At 37.9% G+C, this 19,586-nt stretch overlaps 1 protein-coding gene across 15 annotated transcripts in view; it reads left to right on the top strand.

Moving 5' to 3' along the window:
• The window catches only part of TBC1D5 (TBC1 domain family member 5), a 571,565-nt gene that overhangs the window by 418,336 nt on the left and 133,643 nt on the right, over window positions 1-19,586 (top strand). For all 15 annotated transcript variants that reach the window (XM_021933864.2, XM_017954351.3, XM_017954374.3 and 12 more), the window contains one exon: window positions 2,884-2,990. In XM_021933864.2, the coding sequence (XP_021789556.1) occupies window positions 2,884-2,990 (107 nt within the window). The remainder of the gene's footprint in view (window positions 1-2,883; window positions 2,991-19,586) is intronic.

Here is a 19,586-nt window from a genome sequence, read left to right as displayed (position 1 = left end):
TGTTTTTAAACCAGCTTGCGTAATTCTCTTCTACCTACTTTAAACTTGCTGTAGTTATTCAAAAGGAGATTTAATACTTAGCATATCTATTTGCAAATTAAGAGTATTTCTAAAAGTGTGGATTTTCATTAGCAAATTAGAGATACCGTTATCTGAAAGCAGTGAACTTAACTTATTAGCTGTTATATTCCTAGTGCCAGTGCCTAGCATAGCCTCTGGATATCTGGCATTTAGTAGATGCTCAGGAAATGTTCATTGCATGCAGTGATTGGATGGATGAATAGAAAGATAAAAGAATGTTAGCTTCTTCATTTGTTCCTCAAGTAGAATTTTAATACATTATTTGGCTTCCTTTATATATTTTATAGCTTCTGATAGCTTGAAAAGTTTTAACAACTTATAATAACAGGATTATTGCTCTAGTCTCTATCTATATATTTATATCTAAATCAGTCTGTTCTATAGGAGTTCAAGACCAGTCTGACAACATAGCAAGAGCTTGTCTCTTCAAAAAACTTAAAAACTAGCCAGGCATGGCAGTATGCTTCTGTAGTCCGTCCTAGCTTGGGGCAGGAGGATTGCATGAGCCCAGGAGTTTGAGACTGCAGTGAGCTGTGACCATGCCACTGCACTGTAGCCTGGGTGACAGAGCAAGACCCTGTCTCTTAAAAAAACATAGTAAATAAATAAATAAATGATTAATCAATCAATCAAGCTTTTCTGGAGACTGGGTTATGCTGATCTTCTACTATAGTTAAAACTGCTTCACTAGAATAGTAGTAATACTTTATAGTATGCATCCATGATGTCTCTTGATTTTCGAAACAATGGCCTTTCAAAACAAATGTCTTGTAATAGAGTACAGACTCTGCAGCTAGACTTTTGGGTTTCCAATCTTGCCCTTCCAGGGAATCACTGGTAACTTGTGCAAGTGACTTAACTTCTCCAAGTATCAATATTTACATCTGTAAAACAAAGATAATAATTGTCCCTCTATAAGAATGTCATAAAAATTAATTGAGATAATGTAGGTAAAGTTCTTAGCATGTGGCCTGGCTACAGAAAGCTTTAATAATTCACTGTTAGCTTAGTCGTGTTAGTAGTAATAGCTGCTTGGTATTACACATCTGCCCTTCTGTGCTGTAATTTTCTCCAGAGTAAGGACTCAGTTTTGTTTATCTCTACGTGCTCCCCTAGCATAGGGCCTGTCGTGAATGAGGTACTCAGCAAATAATTATTGGGTTGAATGAAGCAGTCAAATAAATTTTTTCAATCAAAAAGTTGTTTTCCAAGTGACTAAACTTAAGCTCACAGAGGTTACCTGAACTGGTTTTAAACAGCTGCTATAAATCAGTCTCATAGATTATATCATTTAATCTTAAGGCAACTTGATGAAAGGTTCAAATAAAGCCCCGGATTCAAACCTACATCTCTGTGTCATGAGATCAAAAACTTTTCCACAAAACTTTCCTGCCTCTTTACAAAATATGTAAGAATTCTTTCTTGGTCAATTACTAATGTATAATTACTTTTTGAGTTATAAGGTGAATTGATTAAGTCTTAATTACTTGCTAGATCTCAAAGAAATCTGTACATAAAACCATTATGCTATTCTCAGTATCTTAGCTTTTTGAATTTCTAGAGAAAAAAAGGACAGCAGGTAACTGAAGGTAAATATGAAAAAATGAACAAATAAGAGTCTGAACAGATACAGAAAGGGTAGGATAAGTGAGTGCTTTACAAATGAAAGCAGATGTATGAAATTACAAGCTGTCATAGCAGCAATGGAAATGAAGATGATAAAGTGGTTCCTTACATAGATTATAATTATTCATTTTGCCCAGTCCTGTCTCCTTTCCCCATAGTGCTCATAGGAGGGGAAGCAGTAGAAAGTTATAGCAAGAAATAGTATTCCAACAGCAGAAGAAAAAATAATCTAAAAATCAAAGATATTTCTAATTATAACTTCTAGTTGTTTCTATTAAATCACAGTTGTTTTCTTATGGAACATTTTTCAAGTAACTGATTAATGAAAAGGCTTCAGTTGCAACCACAGAAGTTAAAACTGTAAAGTTTCTTCACAATCAGTGCTGTGGAGGCAGTCAGTGTGGTTCACAAAGCAAGCATTGTTAATGGGCCTGACTGTGACAGCAGTGGCAGATAAGATTGCCAAGAAGTAAAGTAGTTTACATACACCTGCCTGAAAAGATGTGTTTCATAGTTACACCCATAATTAGGCTGATTTGAAAAAAAATTAAATGACAGGCTGCAGAACACATTTAGACTTAACCTATGACAATTTTGACACTTTTCCTCCAAGAAATGCTGCTTAGATATTCTCTCCCTAAATCTCTTGTTACCTTTAGAAAAACAAATAATTAGTAGAAATTCTACTTTCTTTAGTTTTGAATTATATAATATTTACCCATACAAAAGAAAAAAAATGTAACAAGTTATAATATATAATAATCAAGGTAAATATTGTTTCATGGAAATCTCAAACTGGTTCTTTTTCATTCATACGACTTTTATTACTAATTTCTAAGTAGAAAAACAGGAGACATTTAAACACAGCCATGTAAATGGCAATAAATATGCATGGTTCTGAGAATTTATGTTGCAGATATACACATATCTGTATATGAAGTTCTTCTTTCCAACACCCCCTGAGGATAAGTGCTAATATGTTAGATTGCAGTTAACAATACAATGTGTTCCTTCAAAGGCAATTTGGTAAAGATCCCTTCTTTCTACTTCCTTTTATCAAATCAGTTGAGTTATTGGTTTGCTTTCATTGACTCTGAGTTGTTAGTTTTTATATTCTCAGCAATGCAGAGTATCTTAAATAGTATTGCATCTGAATTATTTTTTCCTCTTATTTAGTGATCTCTAGTAACTACCAGACCTGTCTCGGCCTTCTGATGCATTACCCATTCATCGGGGATGTACACTCACTGATTCTTAAGGCTCTGTTCCTTAGAGACCCAAAGGTAAGCTTCCCTAGTAGGATATACATAATTTTAAGTTGGGTGAAAAATAGACTTCTCTGTGTAGAGTCTAAGAATTCCGAATGTGGAGTTTGCCTAATAGTTGATGAATTGCCTAATGGTAGCATTTGCCTAAAGTTGTAGGCCAAAACTCACATACTTCATTGGCCAGCAACTCAGCAGGCAAATTAAGTGGACCTTGCCATAAGAAACTGGAACACATGTCTCTTTTCCCACAGAAGGCTGTTCTATGCTTTTCCCTTCCTCGCAAGTCAAGGAAATAGTTGAGGAACTACCACTCCTTATAGCCAAACTATATTGTCATTGGTACCCCACACAGGGGTTTATTTATCCAAGTAGAACCTTGGGGGCCATATGAAGATCAAGAAAGTAGCTTTATATAAAGGACCAGTTCCATAAGTGGATACAATGAAACACTAAATTATTTTATATTATGATATGTATTAATATTTCTTATTTGAGGGGTTAAGAGTAATAAAATAAAGATTTAAACAGACTTTTAACACTGAATTCTCTATTTGAGCGTAAAGCAATTCACCAAAATTTTCTTTACACTTCAGAGAAAAAGTGTGCTCTTTTACAACTAATGTTATATTTCTTGAAAATAAGAACATTTAATGATCTAAAAAAATCTGTGAATCCTTACTACTTTTGAGCCAAACAAAAATATTGGAAGAAGTATAAGAGAGAAAGCTTCAAACACGAATATCAGAATGCCAGGCATTGGATGGTAATCCCAGCCTTTGGCTCTTTGGCAACCCTCCCAACAGTCATGTTGGCAGTTGTCTAACTGTCTCTGAGTCAGTCAGTCTGTCTGTGGGTTCCATTGCCAAAGCTCTGTCTGATCAACTGGGGCCTCCAAGTTTAATGTAAATTTAGAATCTAAAGGATTTCTGTCCTTTCCTTGGTTGTTGACTTCAACCTTTTAGTATATCCTTTATTCTTTGATTGATTTAAAAGAATTTACTTCCTTATGCCTATATCTGTTCTGTAAATTTATGAACTTTCATATCATTTTTCTTACACAAAGCAGTTTCATTAAGCATCAGAAATATAATCCATTATTTCTCTGATGCATAAGGAAGCATACTTTTTTCTGGTAAGGCTTACGAATCTGACTATGAAAATTGAAAGTTCCATATTTATATTTTATGTACATATGTATTTGTAAGTTGTGTGACTATATACTCCCTACCCCCCAAAAAAAACCCCACAAGATGACAAAATATCTGTAAAATAAGATTAAAGAATGAGGTTACCGGTCAATGAGATATGAGTTTTGATCTACAAACTTATGGAGAATTCTATCAGCTTAGCGTTAGGAATTTTTAGAATCATACAGAGTGGAAAACATTGCTAAAATAGCAATTTGAATTTTCTACTTGCATGATTTGTTTGTTTTAATTGAAGGAAGAAATGAATATGTTTTCAAAACCTATCGATCTTGGTAATTTTTCCCTAGCTAAATGTGGTTGATATTTCTGTGAATCACTCACTCATCCAGCTTCAGAATTGTTTATTCTAAGTTCATCAGTGTTTGTTAAAGGAATCTAAATGCCCTTTCGTATTAGTATGATTTTAATGGAGTACTTTCTATCTCAATAAAGTTGTGTACATATAATGAAGCAAATTCTACAAGCATTAAAATATAGATTCTTTAAGGTTTAAGAGAAAAAAATAATAGGGTATCTAAAAAAGGGAATTCCCCACCTTCACATTCAGAGTCTTATCAAGTAAAAACATGATCAGTACAATGACCTTAAACTGATATTCCTGAGACATAAAAAATTGGGCATGATGAGGGAGTCATGTTTAAAAGGCTCAGTAGAATAAGTTCATGGAATGACGATATCTATGGGAAAAGTAAAGAAAGCTGTGTAGCCTTTAAAAAGGGGCTTTCAGATGGCTAACCCAGCAAAGTGGTAGATATAGTTAAGTGTATACATGGCTGACCCATTTACATCATTTTACAGATTTTAAGTAGTAACTAAAGTCACTTGACACACATGTTAATATGGGTCTGTGGCAGTGTAGTGTTCTGCAAGGAACCTGAGTTAGGAATTGGGACCTTGGGTCAAACCTTGGCTCTGCTACCAACATCTTCATTATTTTGGAAAAATCATGCTTGCTGAGCCTTGGGCTTCTCTTTTGTAATATTTGGAGGTTGAATTAAATTGTCTCTGATGACCTGCTTAAGCAGAACATCCTTTGTCTTTGAAGAATTGACTTTTTCTTTTTCTTTTTTTTTTTGGAGACGGAGTCTCGCTCTGTCGCCCAGGCTGGAGTGCAGTGGCACGATCTTGGCTCACTGCAAGCTCTGCCTCCCAGGTTCAAGCGATTCTCCTTCCTCAACCTTCTGAGTAGCTGGGACTATAGGTGCCCACCATCACATTCAGCTAATTTTTGTATTTTTAGTAGAGATGGGGTTTCACTGTGTTGGCCAGGATGGTCAAGAACTGACTTTGAATTGATGCAGGATCTCTCTCAGTCAGTCTGCCAGCTGGGGACCTCCACAGCCAGCGACGTTCCCACCCAGAGCCTCACTCAGCCCTGGGCCTGCCGTAGGAGGCACCCCATCCACTCGGCCCACTGGACCATGCCTGGTTTGCACACCAGCCCAGATCCTGTGGCTGCTGTGAGTGTGTGCTCAGCTGCCAATGGGAGGCGGTACGTGAGCAAGTGAGTGCAGGGTCCAGCCAGCTGTTCTGAGTGCCAGCACAGACTTGGGCTCCATGCGGGGCTTGCAGCTGGACCCAGGTGTGTTACAAACCACTCCGGCGGTAGACTGGCATCATGAACACAGTGGTGTCCAGGCAGCAGTGCCCACAACCCTGAAGCCCCAGAGGGGATGTTACAGCATGCTGATTAGCTCTTTTAGTCTTACTGTCTGCAGCCCAGTGGACAGCAGCGTGTTAACAGCTCTGTCAGCCCCTTGCCTCACTCTGGCTCATGGCTCCAGGGCTGGTTCAGGCTTGCTGCTGCTTCCCATCACATGGAGTCACTACCCTCTGCCAGCAGAGGGCAGAGGACCACAGTTGTTGCAGCCTTTGGTGTACCCATGTTCAGTGGATCCTGAGTTCTGGTCCTGCATCCAAGAGCAAGATCATGCTGACAATTGAAGGGTGAGGAGGGTGGAGAAAATATTTATTGATGATGAAACAGCTTTCAGTGGAGAGGAGATGCAAGGGTGGTCCTCTACCCAACGTTGGGTGGTTTCTCTCCATGTGGCTAGGTCCAGGGCTTTTATGGGCTCAGAATAGGAAGTGTGTGCTGATTGGTTTGTGAGTATGCAAAAAAAGGCTCAAACAAAGGCACCACTTAGAGGTGGGCACAACAGTGTAAAAAACCAATTAGGAAAGGGTAGGTGTATGTAAAATATGTGAAGGGTTGGGTTCAATCAGAGAAAAGCACGCAAAACAGGAAGACAGGTTTTCAAACCAGTGCATGGATTTACCCCGGGACTTGTAGCTAGGCTTTAAACTGTCTTTGACTTGAAGGTCAGGTTTCACCGGGAACCCATCCCTGTCTACTTAGGATTCATCTGCTTCCTGCCGCCATTACAATGAACTAACAAGGTCCAACCCAGTGCTGCAAAAGTAAAGTGAGAAAAACAGTAAATTTATCTATATTATAGAAATCCACAAGTGGACAGAGTTTTCAGTGTTGTTAATTGTCAGTTATAAAGTCATAAAAGAGGCCATTTATGCTAAGGGAGGAAAAAAGAGGGAAAGATGGTACTAGTACCCCTGCCTATAGCCTCTGAAAATTCACACATCATAGTGCTTTAAATGTTTTCTATTAATAGCAACAGTGAAACACTCACAATACTGTAATCATTCCTGAGTCACATAGATCAGAGTAAGTATTTAAACACACAATTCTCAATGAAATTAACTAGTAGAAAGATGAGATTTGAGACATGAAAGCATATTTTCCCATTTCCTAGTTTCATATGACTATAGTGTTGAATGCTGCTAACAGTTCAGTAAAATAAAAATAAACAAGGAACTCTGAGCCTTAGTAGGTTCATTGTCAACCTTCAGAAAAGCACTTTGTCCTACCGTCATCCCTAAATTGCTTAGTTGAGAATACATTCTGCAAGTATAGCTTGAGACATAAAGTTCTAATTGTTTTATGTCAGAGATAGCCTTTACTGTGGAAAGATTTCTTATTTGAATAGACTGAAAAAAGTAGGCCTAAAAACTATAATAATAGGATCATACTCCTTCATAGTTTTCCAAGCACTCTGACATTAATCAACAACCCTATGAAGTAGGCAGAGCAGGTTATCTTTCCTCACTTTTTTCAGTAGGGAGAGGTTAAGTTTATGTGACTTTCCCAAGGTCAAAAAGCTTATAAGCTCCCAAGCCAGCTAGAGTGGCATCATGACTGTTCTGTCTATTCATTCCCTCCTCGGATTCCTGGCATCTGTTCTACATTCCCCATGAAACAATTTTCAGGTTCAGATAGGACATGTCCTCCCTTTTGAGTACCCACGGCACTGCGTATTTTATCTATATGCATGTGTGTTTTGTCAGTTACTACGCCTTAGGACTGGATCCTGCTCATTTTTTAGCACTCAGCTTTGTGTCCTGCATATCTTGGTATAAAGGAAATAGTGATAGAATTGATTTCTGATTCAAATGCCATGCCTCATTCCAGTTCACCACACTGACTCTAATCTAGTTGGACGTCATCTAGCATATTTCTGGAACATTCCACAAAAGCCATAGCCAATGGTATATTTTTCAGCTGCCATTTTTATCAAGATAGTGAATTAATTATACAACTTGAACGTAAAGAGCATCTAGTTCCTTAATTTGCTATATATCAGAATTATTTAAAATCCTGTTACTACCATCATATATTATGGAATACAGAAGACATAGCAAAGAATCTAGTTAATTTAATTCCCTTAGGCTGTCAGAGTTTTAGAACTGCAAAGAGCCTAGACAGTCTTATCCAACTTCTCCTTTCATAGATGAAAAAGTGAGAATAAAGATGAAGCTTAGAGACTTATTCAAGGTCACACAGCTTTTTAGTAGCAGACCAGCAACGACCCATCTTCAGACCACCTTTCCATGCAGGAACTGTGACTTTATTAGTTTTAAAAATATTGGACTTCTACTTACATATTTCTCATACAAATTCCTCATCTGTAATAAATGAAACTGCCATATATGTAAGTGGCCCAGGAACTAGTTGAAGTTTTTAAAAATGTATGCCTTATGAAGACTGGTTATCAAATATCTGTTTTTAGCATCCTATACTCTGCACATGGTAAATACAACTTCTATACTTCGCTCTTCAGACCACAGCCCTAATTCTCATTTTCTTGTCTTTATCATATTAGAACTACTGAGCAGATTTCCAAAAACAATCCGCAAAATGAAGTTAGAGGGATAGAAGGAGGACAATCTGAAAAATATGAAGTGATTAAAAAACATTGTTCTAGCTAGTTGTTCACATGCAAAAAAAATTTTAAAACCCAATTAGAAATAAAAGTCATAGAAAATGTGAACATATTGTGTTCCTTAAATAACCAGATGTTCTTTCCTTCCTGAAGGCAGTAAGGGCTAGGAAAAAAGGTTTAAAACTATTGTTTTAAGTTAACTGTGAATTTTGCAAATCTGTTTTTACCCTTTAGCAAATAAAATTCTAATACAGAAACATAAGCAAAGTAATTTTCATTTTTTGGTGTTCTCTTATTTGTGTTGTGTGTTGAAGTGTTAACCTTATCATAAAGACTTATTACAAATGAAATACAGTACATGGATTACCATTTTAGATTATGCAGTAAGAATTTGACAGCTACCGTTTGTTTTGAAGACTAGAATATTCGGGAAAAAATATTTCGAGTAACTTTGCAAGCAGTCCTTTTAGCATTAACTGTTACTGTTTATAGAAGAAAATTTCTAGAAATAAGACAATTTAATTTCATAGTCATTCTTGTACACAGAAACACACTATAAAAATATAATGTACAATGTACAATGCTTGGCCAGTTCTGATTTGGTTCTTGTTTGGGGTTATATTAAATTTTGTCTTTTTAAATTATAAAAAGTCTGAATTTCAAATTTCAAATTGTATATAGGTACTTAAATTTTTACTCATTTGATTCCAAGAAATCTCACTATATGTACAACATTTTTGTCAATATCAAATAAATAACATTGGTAAAATGTCATATCAAAATTGAAAAGCAGTGGATGGATCTAAGCCTGCTGCCAGTCAGGTGGCAATTTTAGAAAATGTTCCTTAATGCCATTGTAATCTTTTTCTTTCTGAGCAATAAGGAATCTAAAAACCAAGTATAGTGACTCTTTGAGGATGATGCACTATATCCATTTATTTACTTTTCATAATGCTTCTAGCAGAGGGTCTATTCAGATTTTCTGGTATGTTACTAATCCAATTTTTTGTGATAATTTTATGTTACAGCAAGATTGTTTGCATTACTCCTATTTTCATTCTTTTTTTTTTTTTTTTCTGTCTTCCAAAACTGGAGCATTTCTTAGAAAACTGCCATTCTTTGAATTATTTGTTTTTGTGTTTATTCTGTTTGTGACATAACAAAAGCTGTTTTTTCTTTGTTTCTGAGATGTGTGACTATTATTTCCTTTTTCTTTTCTATCACTAAATCACAACCAGTTGGATGTTTATTACAGTTGATATTAGGTATTTAGTGACTAATTAGGTGTATTTTCACATCTGGTCAGAAATAGACTTTTTGACATAAATTAGCATTTTTAAAATAGTTAAGTTTTACTTCTGAGTAAATGCTGGCTCTAAAACAAAGATTTGTAAGGAATAATATGAAAATCTTTATTAAACCAGTATTTGAAATTTATTATTTATTGCTTTCAGACATTTCATAATATAGAATCATGTGTTTCTCAAAATACCTTAAGGTTTTCCTAGGGGCCTTAAATAATTTTCAATTAGTTTTATAGTATTTTGAATTCATTAATTTAACCAGTCCTTGTTGTGTATCTTCTGTGCACCAGGCTGGTTAAATCATGGTGATATAATGGTAAATAAAAAATATATATATGGCTCTTACCGTAATATACAAATAAGCAAGAAAGTACTTACAGATTATGACGTGTTATAAAGGGTGCAAATAAGGTAATAATATGGCCAGGCGTGGTGGCTCATGCCTGTAATTCCAGCATTTTGGGAGGCAGAGGCAGGCAGATCACGTGACATCAGGAGTTTGAGACCAGCCTGGCCAACATGGCAAAACCCCGTCTCTATTAAAAATACAAAAATTAGCCAGGCGTGGTGGCAGGGGCCTGTAATCTCAGCTACTTGGGAGGCTGAGGCATGAGAATCACCTGAACTTGGGAGGTGGAGGTTGCAGTGAGCCAAGATTGTGCCACTGCACTCCAGCCTGGGTGACAGACCAAGACTCTGTCTAAATTTAAAAAATACATATATATATATGTAAAATAAAATAATAAGTGAGGGTAGAATCTGGGCTGAGAGAAGACCTAATTTAGGTAGGTTGGTCAAAAAGCCCTTCTGAGGAGGTGCCATTTCAGATGGCAGCTAATGGAGGAAAAGGAACCAACCAGGCAAAGAATAGAGAGGAGAACCTCCAGGAAAGGGAATAGCAAATGCAAAAGCTCCAAAGTGGAAAAGAGCTTAGGCTGTTGGTGAAACTGAAAGACCAGTATCACTGGAGCCAGGATCAGGGGAACCTGCCTGAGAGTGGTTGATGAGCTAGGAAGGGCTTCCTATTAGTTTGTTCTTCCTGTGCAGTCTTACCTGATGGATAAAAAGTAAACTCATTTTTAAGATCACAGTTTGAAATTTCAGAAAGATTATGGGATTCTTGGTGATTCTTGCCAATGATTAAGACATTCTCTTATTATAAACTACTTTTACTCTTGGCCAGAAGTTCAAAGTAGTCTTAAATGTATTTCTCCCTTGGTAAGCACACTCATTGATTCACATCTCTAGGCTGTCACATGGTCAGGCCAGTAAGTTATTGTTTGATTTAAGAAGACTGCGGCCACGACTCTGAATTCTTTCACTTTCATCTTTTAAGAAATAATCTTAGCTGCCTTCTGTATACCAGCAGTCTTGGTCAGTTTTGCTTTCATTTATGTCAACATCATGCTCCTCTGTGTAGTTGAACCCGAGGGAAGCAGACCATTCAATTTTCTCATCTACCAAACTGAGAGCTCCACTGCATCAGGTACTAGATCTCCAAGAGCACCAACCCAGTGTCTGCTGTATGAGAGAAGTTCATCCTGCTGTGTTTATTGGACAAGTCACTTCATTTCTTGAATGAGGAAACTGGACCGCATAATCTAAATGGACCCTTTGGAGTCTATTTTAGCAAGATTCAGTTCAGTTTAACAGACACCACTGCAGAAAGAATAATCAATTCAGACTTAAATGGTCAGAAAGTTTCTTAGAGGAAAGAGGCATTCCAACTGGGCTTTGAAGAATTTGCAGAGAGATATTATTGCTAGCTTGAGAAAACAGAGGAAGTAGAGTTCCTAGAAGTTGCTGAAGTAAGCAAGCAGGCAGGGCCTGACCGTTCTTTATCCAGAGTCGCTCGGTGACCCCCTCAGAGACCCAAAGAATGACTATATCACCCTCAATACCTTGTATATTTGCAAACACTAATTATTAGAAGTCCATGAAATGTGTAAGGAGTCTTTAATAAAATTTTATTTGACATTAATTTATATAATAATGTTTCATGCTGTTATTCAACATAAATATTTTCTTTGTGTGAAAAGGATCTCATCCAGTGATTTTTATTTAGATTTATTGTGTGTAATAGTTGTTCATGGCAACAATGTTTGCTGAAAATAAGCATGTGTTTATTTAGATCTTTAAAGTCAGTGTGGAGAAGTTTAGAGGTTTTTATTTGGGGCAGCTTGAGAGAGCAATGAAACTTTGTGGAAATGATTGCTCGGCATGTTTTAGAAGGACAAGATTCATTTAGTGAAATACAACTTAATTCGTTAGAATGGTGATTTATTTTACATCACCTTTATTTATTACCCTAAATAACTAAAGAAGAGACTAAAATCCATGGGTTAACTTGTTCTCATTAAGCAAAGTTTTCCCAGTAAGCAAAGAAAAATCTACAAACCAATCTCCGTTTTATTTGATGTCTTACAAGTAAGGAAAATCTAGGTTATTGGAGAGAGATATTTATTTTAAATAGACTGCTTAACACTTTAAAGCTATCGGTCCTAGGCATGTGTGTTCAGAAAGTCTCTATGAAGCCCCAAATGGAAAAGTATTAAAATGCATTATAGCGAAATGATTGTGATATATCCCTGAGGTCAAGGAATCAAGTGGCTGCCCTCCTTTACAGCTGACTTGCTATTTTACCCCCAGGGAAATCATTTAACCTTTTGCTGCCTTAAATTCAGGTTCATTAATTGTTTTTTAAAGGGTGATGGGTGGCTGATAAGGCCTTAATTAGCCTATAATCTCTAAAAGTCATTTCCAGCTCTAAGTGCTGTGACTACCTAGCTAATCACTTATTTTTCTTATTATATATGAAATAGTTTGTTCAGAAAGGGACTTAGTGTTTCTGTGTCATCTAAATGTTATGATTTAAAGAAATTGAAAATTACAAATCATAAATTATGAAAAAAGATTATAAACTTAAAACTGACAGAACAGAAAAAAACCATCACTTTTTTTAATGTAGTAATTATGGTCACATAAATATTTTCTTTGCCTCTTAAGTATATTAACTCAGTAAATATAATATTGCTAATTTAAAATGTTAAGTATATTGATTTTAGGAAGAAATGTCAATACATTCAAGTAGTAAACTGTATAACTATAATAGTCAGTTACTTTATTTAAATACATGCTTTGACATTATATCTGTCCCCTCTCTCCAGAAAAACAAAACATTTTATCATGGAGAATTTTAAAGTATATTTCATCCAGTTCAAGCATGCATATGATTACCATATTGGGAATATGATTACCATATTGGGAAATGTAAGTTAGCTTTCCACACTGCAAGATTTTCTCTATACCTCAGTAGTGACTGGACCATTCACATGAACCTGGAGTGACCACTGCGTATGTGTGGGTGGGCCTCCAAGCTCCTCCAGACAGAGGCCACTATGGCACTATGAAGGAAGTTTGTCTTTAACATTTGATGCATGAATGTGGTCCTCATACGCTGATAGTGACACATTTTTCCAAGTGTCTTAATATGATTTGGAAAAGATCTTTATTTACTTATAGTTGTTTTTTATGGTTTTGAAGAGGAACTTTGTAGTTTCATTCCCCTACACCATATCTTTCTCTAAAATACTCTTTTTATTCATTTAGCCAAAACATACTAAGCTCCTACTATGTACCAGTAGCATCCTGGAGCCGTCTTTCAGAAGTCTTGGTTGAAACACGTAAAGATGTATGAATAGGATTTGTGGCAAGTGAGAATGAAGCAGGAAATTTTCCCTGACCCGTTCACAGTGGGAACTGGAGTGCCCTCTCTGGAGCTAGCTGGCTGCTTTGGCACCAACAGGGACAAACTCCACTCACTTGAACCCATTGCACTCAACCCTTTGCGGGAGGGAGCATGCAGATGAGCGGATGCAGGAGCTGGGGTGAGTGCTTTTGGGCACCTGAAGGAGCACAACTCCATGCAGGCCCCACCCACTGCAGCATCTAGCAGGGGGTACCCATCCCCACCCCCAACCCTGAAGCCCCAGAAGGAGTGTTACAGTCAGCGCTCTTTTAGCTTTGCTGTATGCAGACAGCTTAAAAGTGTTAACAGCTCAATGGAGGGTCAGTGTGACAGTCTTTCACATCCACACCTGTGGTATCTGAGCTGTTTTTGGTGAGCTCTTGTTTGGCATCCGGAAGAATCAGGTCACGTGGCTGAATTGAAGGGTGATGAATGCAGAGGATTTTATTGCTGATGAAAGTGGCTCTCAGTGGGAAGGGGAGCTGAGAAGGGGATGGAGCAGGAAGATGATCTTCCCCTGGAGTCCGGCAGTCCAAACTCTGAAGTCAAGCTCGTGTTCGACGTCAAACCATAGTCTCCAATGTCTAGCCCCTTCTCCTCTTCTCTTCTTCTCCCCTCTCTGCTGGCAGAGCCTGGGGTTTTTATGGGTACAGGGTTTTTTATTGGCACAGGATGGGGGGTGGGGCAGGCCATGGGTGGTTTTGGAAAAAGCAACTTTCCAGCAGGAAAACAGGGATGTAAAGTTCTCACTTTGGGCCACAGTTCCAGGTTCAAGGATGGGTCCCTCACCAGGGACCTGCCCTCTTCTGCCCAGAATTTCCCGGCCTCCAGTCCCTATCAAAAGGAATAACCACTTGGCTGATTGCTCATCCTCCTTTAAGTCTTCAGATCCAGGCTTCTCAGTGAAGTTTACCCTAATCACTCTGCAGACCACCCTGCCCCCATCTCTATAGTAGGTAGTTTACTGATGTGTTGTATTATTTTCTATTGTCTGTCTTTCCCTGACATTATATCAACTCCATGAAGACAATGTTTTTTGTCTGTTTGATTGCTTGATATTTCCAGGGTACCTACAATAATGAATAAATGGATGGGATGAATAGTGACTAATTACCTCCAACTAAGCACTCAAATTTCTCTTCCGGAGAAGTCGATGTTCATTGCAATTCAGTTCAGCAAGTGTTTATTGCCTCCATTGTCCTAGGTACTGGTGATATAATGAATTAGGGAGACATAGCTGTTCCTCACAAAGCTTTCCATGTAATGCCGTGGTATGCAAAAGAAGCACGTTAGGAAGCTTGTTAAAAACACATATTCCCAGATATTCTAATGTAAATAGATCTGTGATAGGACCCAGAACTCTGTATTTGCTCTATTCCAAAACTGGTGGCCGTGGAGAACACTTAAAGAAACAGATACTAGACTGAGAACAAGGTTACTACACAGATTGAAAGCCAAACACCTAAAAAAAACCAGAAGCCTAGACTCTAAACCAGTAAGTGTACGTGCACAGTGACTATACAAAGATAATCCAAAGGAGTGCAAGAAAAAAATAATGAAACTTCTGTTTATATTCTTTTTTTTCCAAAAGGAGTAACGCTTATTAAGTTTTACTATTTAGTGTACAGAAACAGTGGTTCCTTCACATGCCACGTTTGTCAGCCAATCATGAGAGATCACCTCTGAGGTCTCTTAAGGGAAAGGGGACTTCAGCATACAAAAGGATTGAAAGTGCCCCGTTACTTCTCCACTTGATTTTATGCCTGTCTTATTGCTGTCCCCATGTCCCCAGTTAAGTGGGTTACATTATCTTAAATGATGGGCATATTTACAATACCTGAGAGATGTCAGGAGCCATGAACAACTATTGTGGATTCACTAGATATCTCCAGCCAATACACTTAAGAGAATTGCTAAATAGAATTTCTTTTTTTTAAAAAAAGTGTACTTCAAGTTTGTTTACCTTTGTGGTGGTGACAAATAATTGTCAGTACTATGGTACCATGCAAAATATTTTAAAAACATAAACAATTTATCTCTTCAAGGTAATGGTAACATTTTAATAATGAAAGTAAGAGCTTTTTCAAAGAAATTCATGATGTGGATAATTTGGAAATGTTTTATCTATTTGTGATGTTCTTAACAAAGATAATTTAAGTGTGTCACTTATTAAAAATTCTCAAAGAACACCTAAAAGTTACAGAATCATAATTTCTCACATGGTTAATAATCTTCCAGATTAAGAGATAAGTCAAGTTAGAAATTGTTTTAAATACAGAAACACAACACCTTTCACTTAGGTTTTTAGACGAGTTTATTAACATTAAGGAATATAGAAATTTTATTAGCCAGATTTTAACAAAAACCTTGGCATAATGGTGGGTTACAAAATGAATACCATACTTTACCAAGGGCAGCCAACGATCTCTTTTTTTCATTCATATCTATGTCTCTTTATGAGGTAGCTTTTTCCAGAGTATCAGTTTCAAAAACTCACCTTCACAAAGCATGCAACAAAAGTTTTCAAAAAGTACAGAAGCATACTGAATCACGTCACTACTGTTAAAAAACATACCACTGTAGGCCGGGCGCGGTGGCTCACCAGCACTTTGGCAGGCCGAGGCGGGCAGATCACAAGGTCAGGAGATCGAGACCATCCTGGCGAACACGGTGAACCCCGCCTCTACTGAAAAAATATACAAAAAATTAGCTGGGTGTGGTGGCGGGTGCCTGTAGTCCCAGCTACTCGGGAGGCTGAGGCAGAAGAATGGTGTGACCCCGGCGGGAGGAGCTTGCTGTGAGCTGAGATCGAGCCACTGCACTCCAGCCTGGGTGACAGAGCGAGACTCTATCTCCAAAAAAAAGAAAAGAAAAGAAAAAAAAAAAACCACTGTAAGTAAACTTATGAAAATTAATTTAAATCTAGCTTAATTCATTTCTATCTCATTTAAATACTCTTATACATATGTTTTCTAATATACAAAATAGGTTAGTACAAGTAGTGCATGCATATGATTTATAAATAAATAAATATAATATACACATATCAAGGTGCCAGTCCCCTCAATTTTTTAGAGCGAAGGAATAATCAAAGAGGTTGAAGGACCCCTGCTGTATACCAGTGGCCACTGAAAACTGATATGGGTGATTCTGATGCTTAGCTAGGATGAGAATCTTGAGGCTGGCTCCCAGCACACACATGGTTCTGTAGTCCCACAGACACACCCATTAGCAGGGGCAAGTTGAGAAGACACAGGGTCTAATTTATGCTTATGATGAGGGAGTTCTCCCAAATTCCTCTGGTAAACTTGATACTTTTTATATCTCCTAAGGTCTTGAGTTTCACTGAGAAATATATCTATCGCATCCTAGTTCTCAAACTGTGTTCTGGTAACATGGGCGCGTACACTTTTTCTAGATCTGATGTTTAAAAATAAGTCATTTTAAACATTCAGTTATAGGACTATTCTGTATTTTGTAATTTCATTACAGCATGTTAAAACTCTAGAGATCATGTAATAATACTCTCATTTCCTCCTGAAGCCTGATGAGGGTGCAGTGAAATACCCAGAGTCATCCAGAATTCAATCGCAGAGCCAAGACCTAGCCCCCTGGCTCCTGTTCCCACCTTGGAGCTATCTGTCTTCTTCCTTCTTCTTGCCCTTGCCCTTCTTGCAGATTCCTAATGCAAAATGTTCTTATTACTCCCACACTCACTATTTCTTCCAGTTCTGAATGACCACATTCCTACTAACAAGAAAGTTAATAGGAGCTCTTTGGTCTTCTGTAAGGAACACACAATAATGCATTTCAACTCTATTACCCTTCCAACAGTAGTGTTTACTTCTAACTTCTCATTCTTTCATGGTTGGAATACCGAGTTTGAAAATTGATATACTGTTAATTAGTTTCCCAAGGCTTGCCTACAGGTTTCCAAAGAGTAAAGCCCAATGAGATTGATGGGAGAAATAATAATAATAATAATTACTATTCTATAATGAAGTTGATCTTTGAGGTTTTTTTCTTGAACCATGTGCCACCCATGTGAAAGACAGTAAGAAAAAAGTAATAACAGAAAATGAGAGGAAACCTGTCAAAAGAGCCAGTTCAAAGGATTAGAGTGACAGTGTGAACTGGAGGGGAGGTGAGAAGAAAACAGCATGAGATTTTCATGTGAGAATATGAATATGTGAGACTCACATATTCTCACCTTGAGCAACTTCTTGAGAATAAAATGTGTGTGTCTACTATAATGATCGTTTTGTTTCATTGTTATAGGGTATTAATGAGGTTGACCAACTGCTATAACAAATGAAACCCAGTGTTTCCTTGGCTTAAGGCAGTAGATGTTTAGTTTTCACGTGAGCAAGAATCCATTGTAGTTTGGACTGGGGTGTCTCAGGCTAACACAGTTCTGCAGGTTTCTGCCAGCTCTGTTAACTTCAACTTTGACCTTCCATTGTTGTCATATACATTGACATTGCCAACAGGGTGTAAAAATAGCATGACGGTTCATGCATGGGAGGTTTTATGATCAGGGATGCAGGTGGCATGTGTCACTTTCATTCACATACCATTGGCTAGAACTCAGTCCTGTGACTCCACCTAATCACATGAGCCTTTACAAAACATAGAGCTATGTGCACAGAAAGAAGAAGAAGCAGATTTGGTGAGCAGCCAGTCTCTCTCTCTAAAATGGAAATGTTCTGGTTCTTTTACCTCTTGGGCTCATTGAGAGGGCTCTCTCTAAGGGAAAGACTAAAAGTTACAATGGGAAGCTTGTGACCTTCAATCTTACATCCTGAGAAATCTGATTTTGCTAATGCTGTCAGAAAAGCCAAGTCATCTCTCAGACGCAGATCCAAACTGAGCTTGCAAAGCTGATATGTAAAGCCAGCATGTCTCTTTCTCAGTCTGCCGTGGGGCCTAGAGCAGCAACAAGACTGACATCCATCCTCATGTCCCCATGTTGATACCATTCACTTTTGGTGGCAGGCTGTTAGGGTCTAGATGTTTGTGTTTCCCAAAATTCATATGTTGAAATCTTAACTCCCTCAAGATGATGATATTAGGAGGTGGGGCCTTTGTGAGGTAATTAGGTCATGAGGGCTTTGCCCTCATAGTTGGGATTAGTACCTCTGTAAAAGAAACCCCAGAAAGCTAGCTCACCCCTTCCACCACGTAAGGAAACAGTGAGAAGGCACTGTCTATGAACCAAGGAACCAGCCCTTACCAGACACCAGCTCTGCTGGCACCTTCTTCCTGGAATTGTGAGAAATAAATTTATTCTGTTTATAAGCCACTCAGTTTATGGTATTTTGTTATAACATCCAAACAGACTAAGACACAGACATGGGAGACCACATCATTATCAGATCACTTACAATGAGGAAAAAAACAAGTTATGTAACTCCATATGACCAACATACTGTAAACCTATGTGGAAAACCCAATCAGAATCATAGATGTCCATGGAGTACCTGGTATCAGATAGATGCAGATGGGAAGGCATATTTAGTGAAACCGGACTCTGAGACTCTAACATACCTACTTCACAGTAAGGGTAGTTTTACTGGGGTCCTGGAAATTACACAGTCCATTACCCACTAACTCAGGCCATCTCCCACTGGCTCTGCCCATATGTTGACTCTTCTCTGCCTCCTTGGCAGGCCGCTTTTGATTGACATCTTATTTCGTTAGATATATATTAAACATGTAAAGGATATAATCAAGTCTTGCTAACCTGGAAACCACCTAGTTATGGGGGGTTTGTTTGTTTGTTTGTTTGTTTGTTTGTTCGTAGAGACAGAGTCTTACTCTGTGGCCCAGGCTGGAGGGCAGTGGCACAATCATAGTTCAGGGCGACCTTGAATTCCTGCGCTCAAGTGGTCCTCCCCATAAACTCCCGAGTAGCTGGGACTACAGCCACCACACCTGGCTAATTTTTTTTACTCTTTTGTAGAGACGGGTTCTTGCTTTGTTTCTTAGGCAGGTCTCAAACTGACCTCAGTGATCTTTCTGCCTCAGCCTCCCAAAGTGTTGAGATTACAGGCGTAAACCACCATGCCCAGCTACCCAGATTTTTGAGGAAGGCTTTGTATACCTTTTCTCAG

The sequence above is a fragment of the Papio anubis genome, chromosome 2 (assembly GCF_008728515.1).
Source record: "Papio anubis isolate 15944 chromosome 2, Panubis1.0, whole genome shotgun sequence".
In the NCBI taxonomy this organism is placed as follows: Eukaryota; Metazoa; Chordata; class Mammalia; order Primates; family Cercopithecidae; genus Papio; species Papio anubis.
This window is presented reverse-complemented; position numbering and strand designations above follow the sequence as displayed.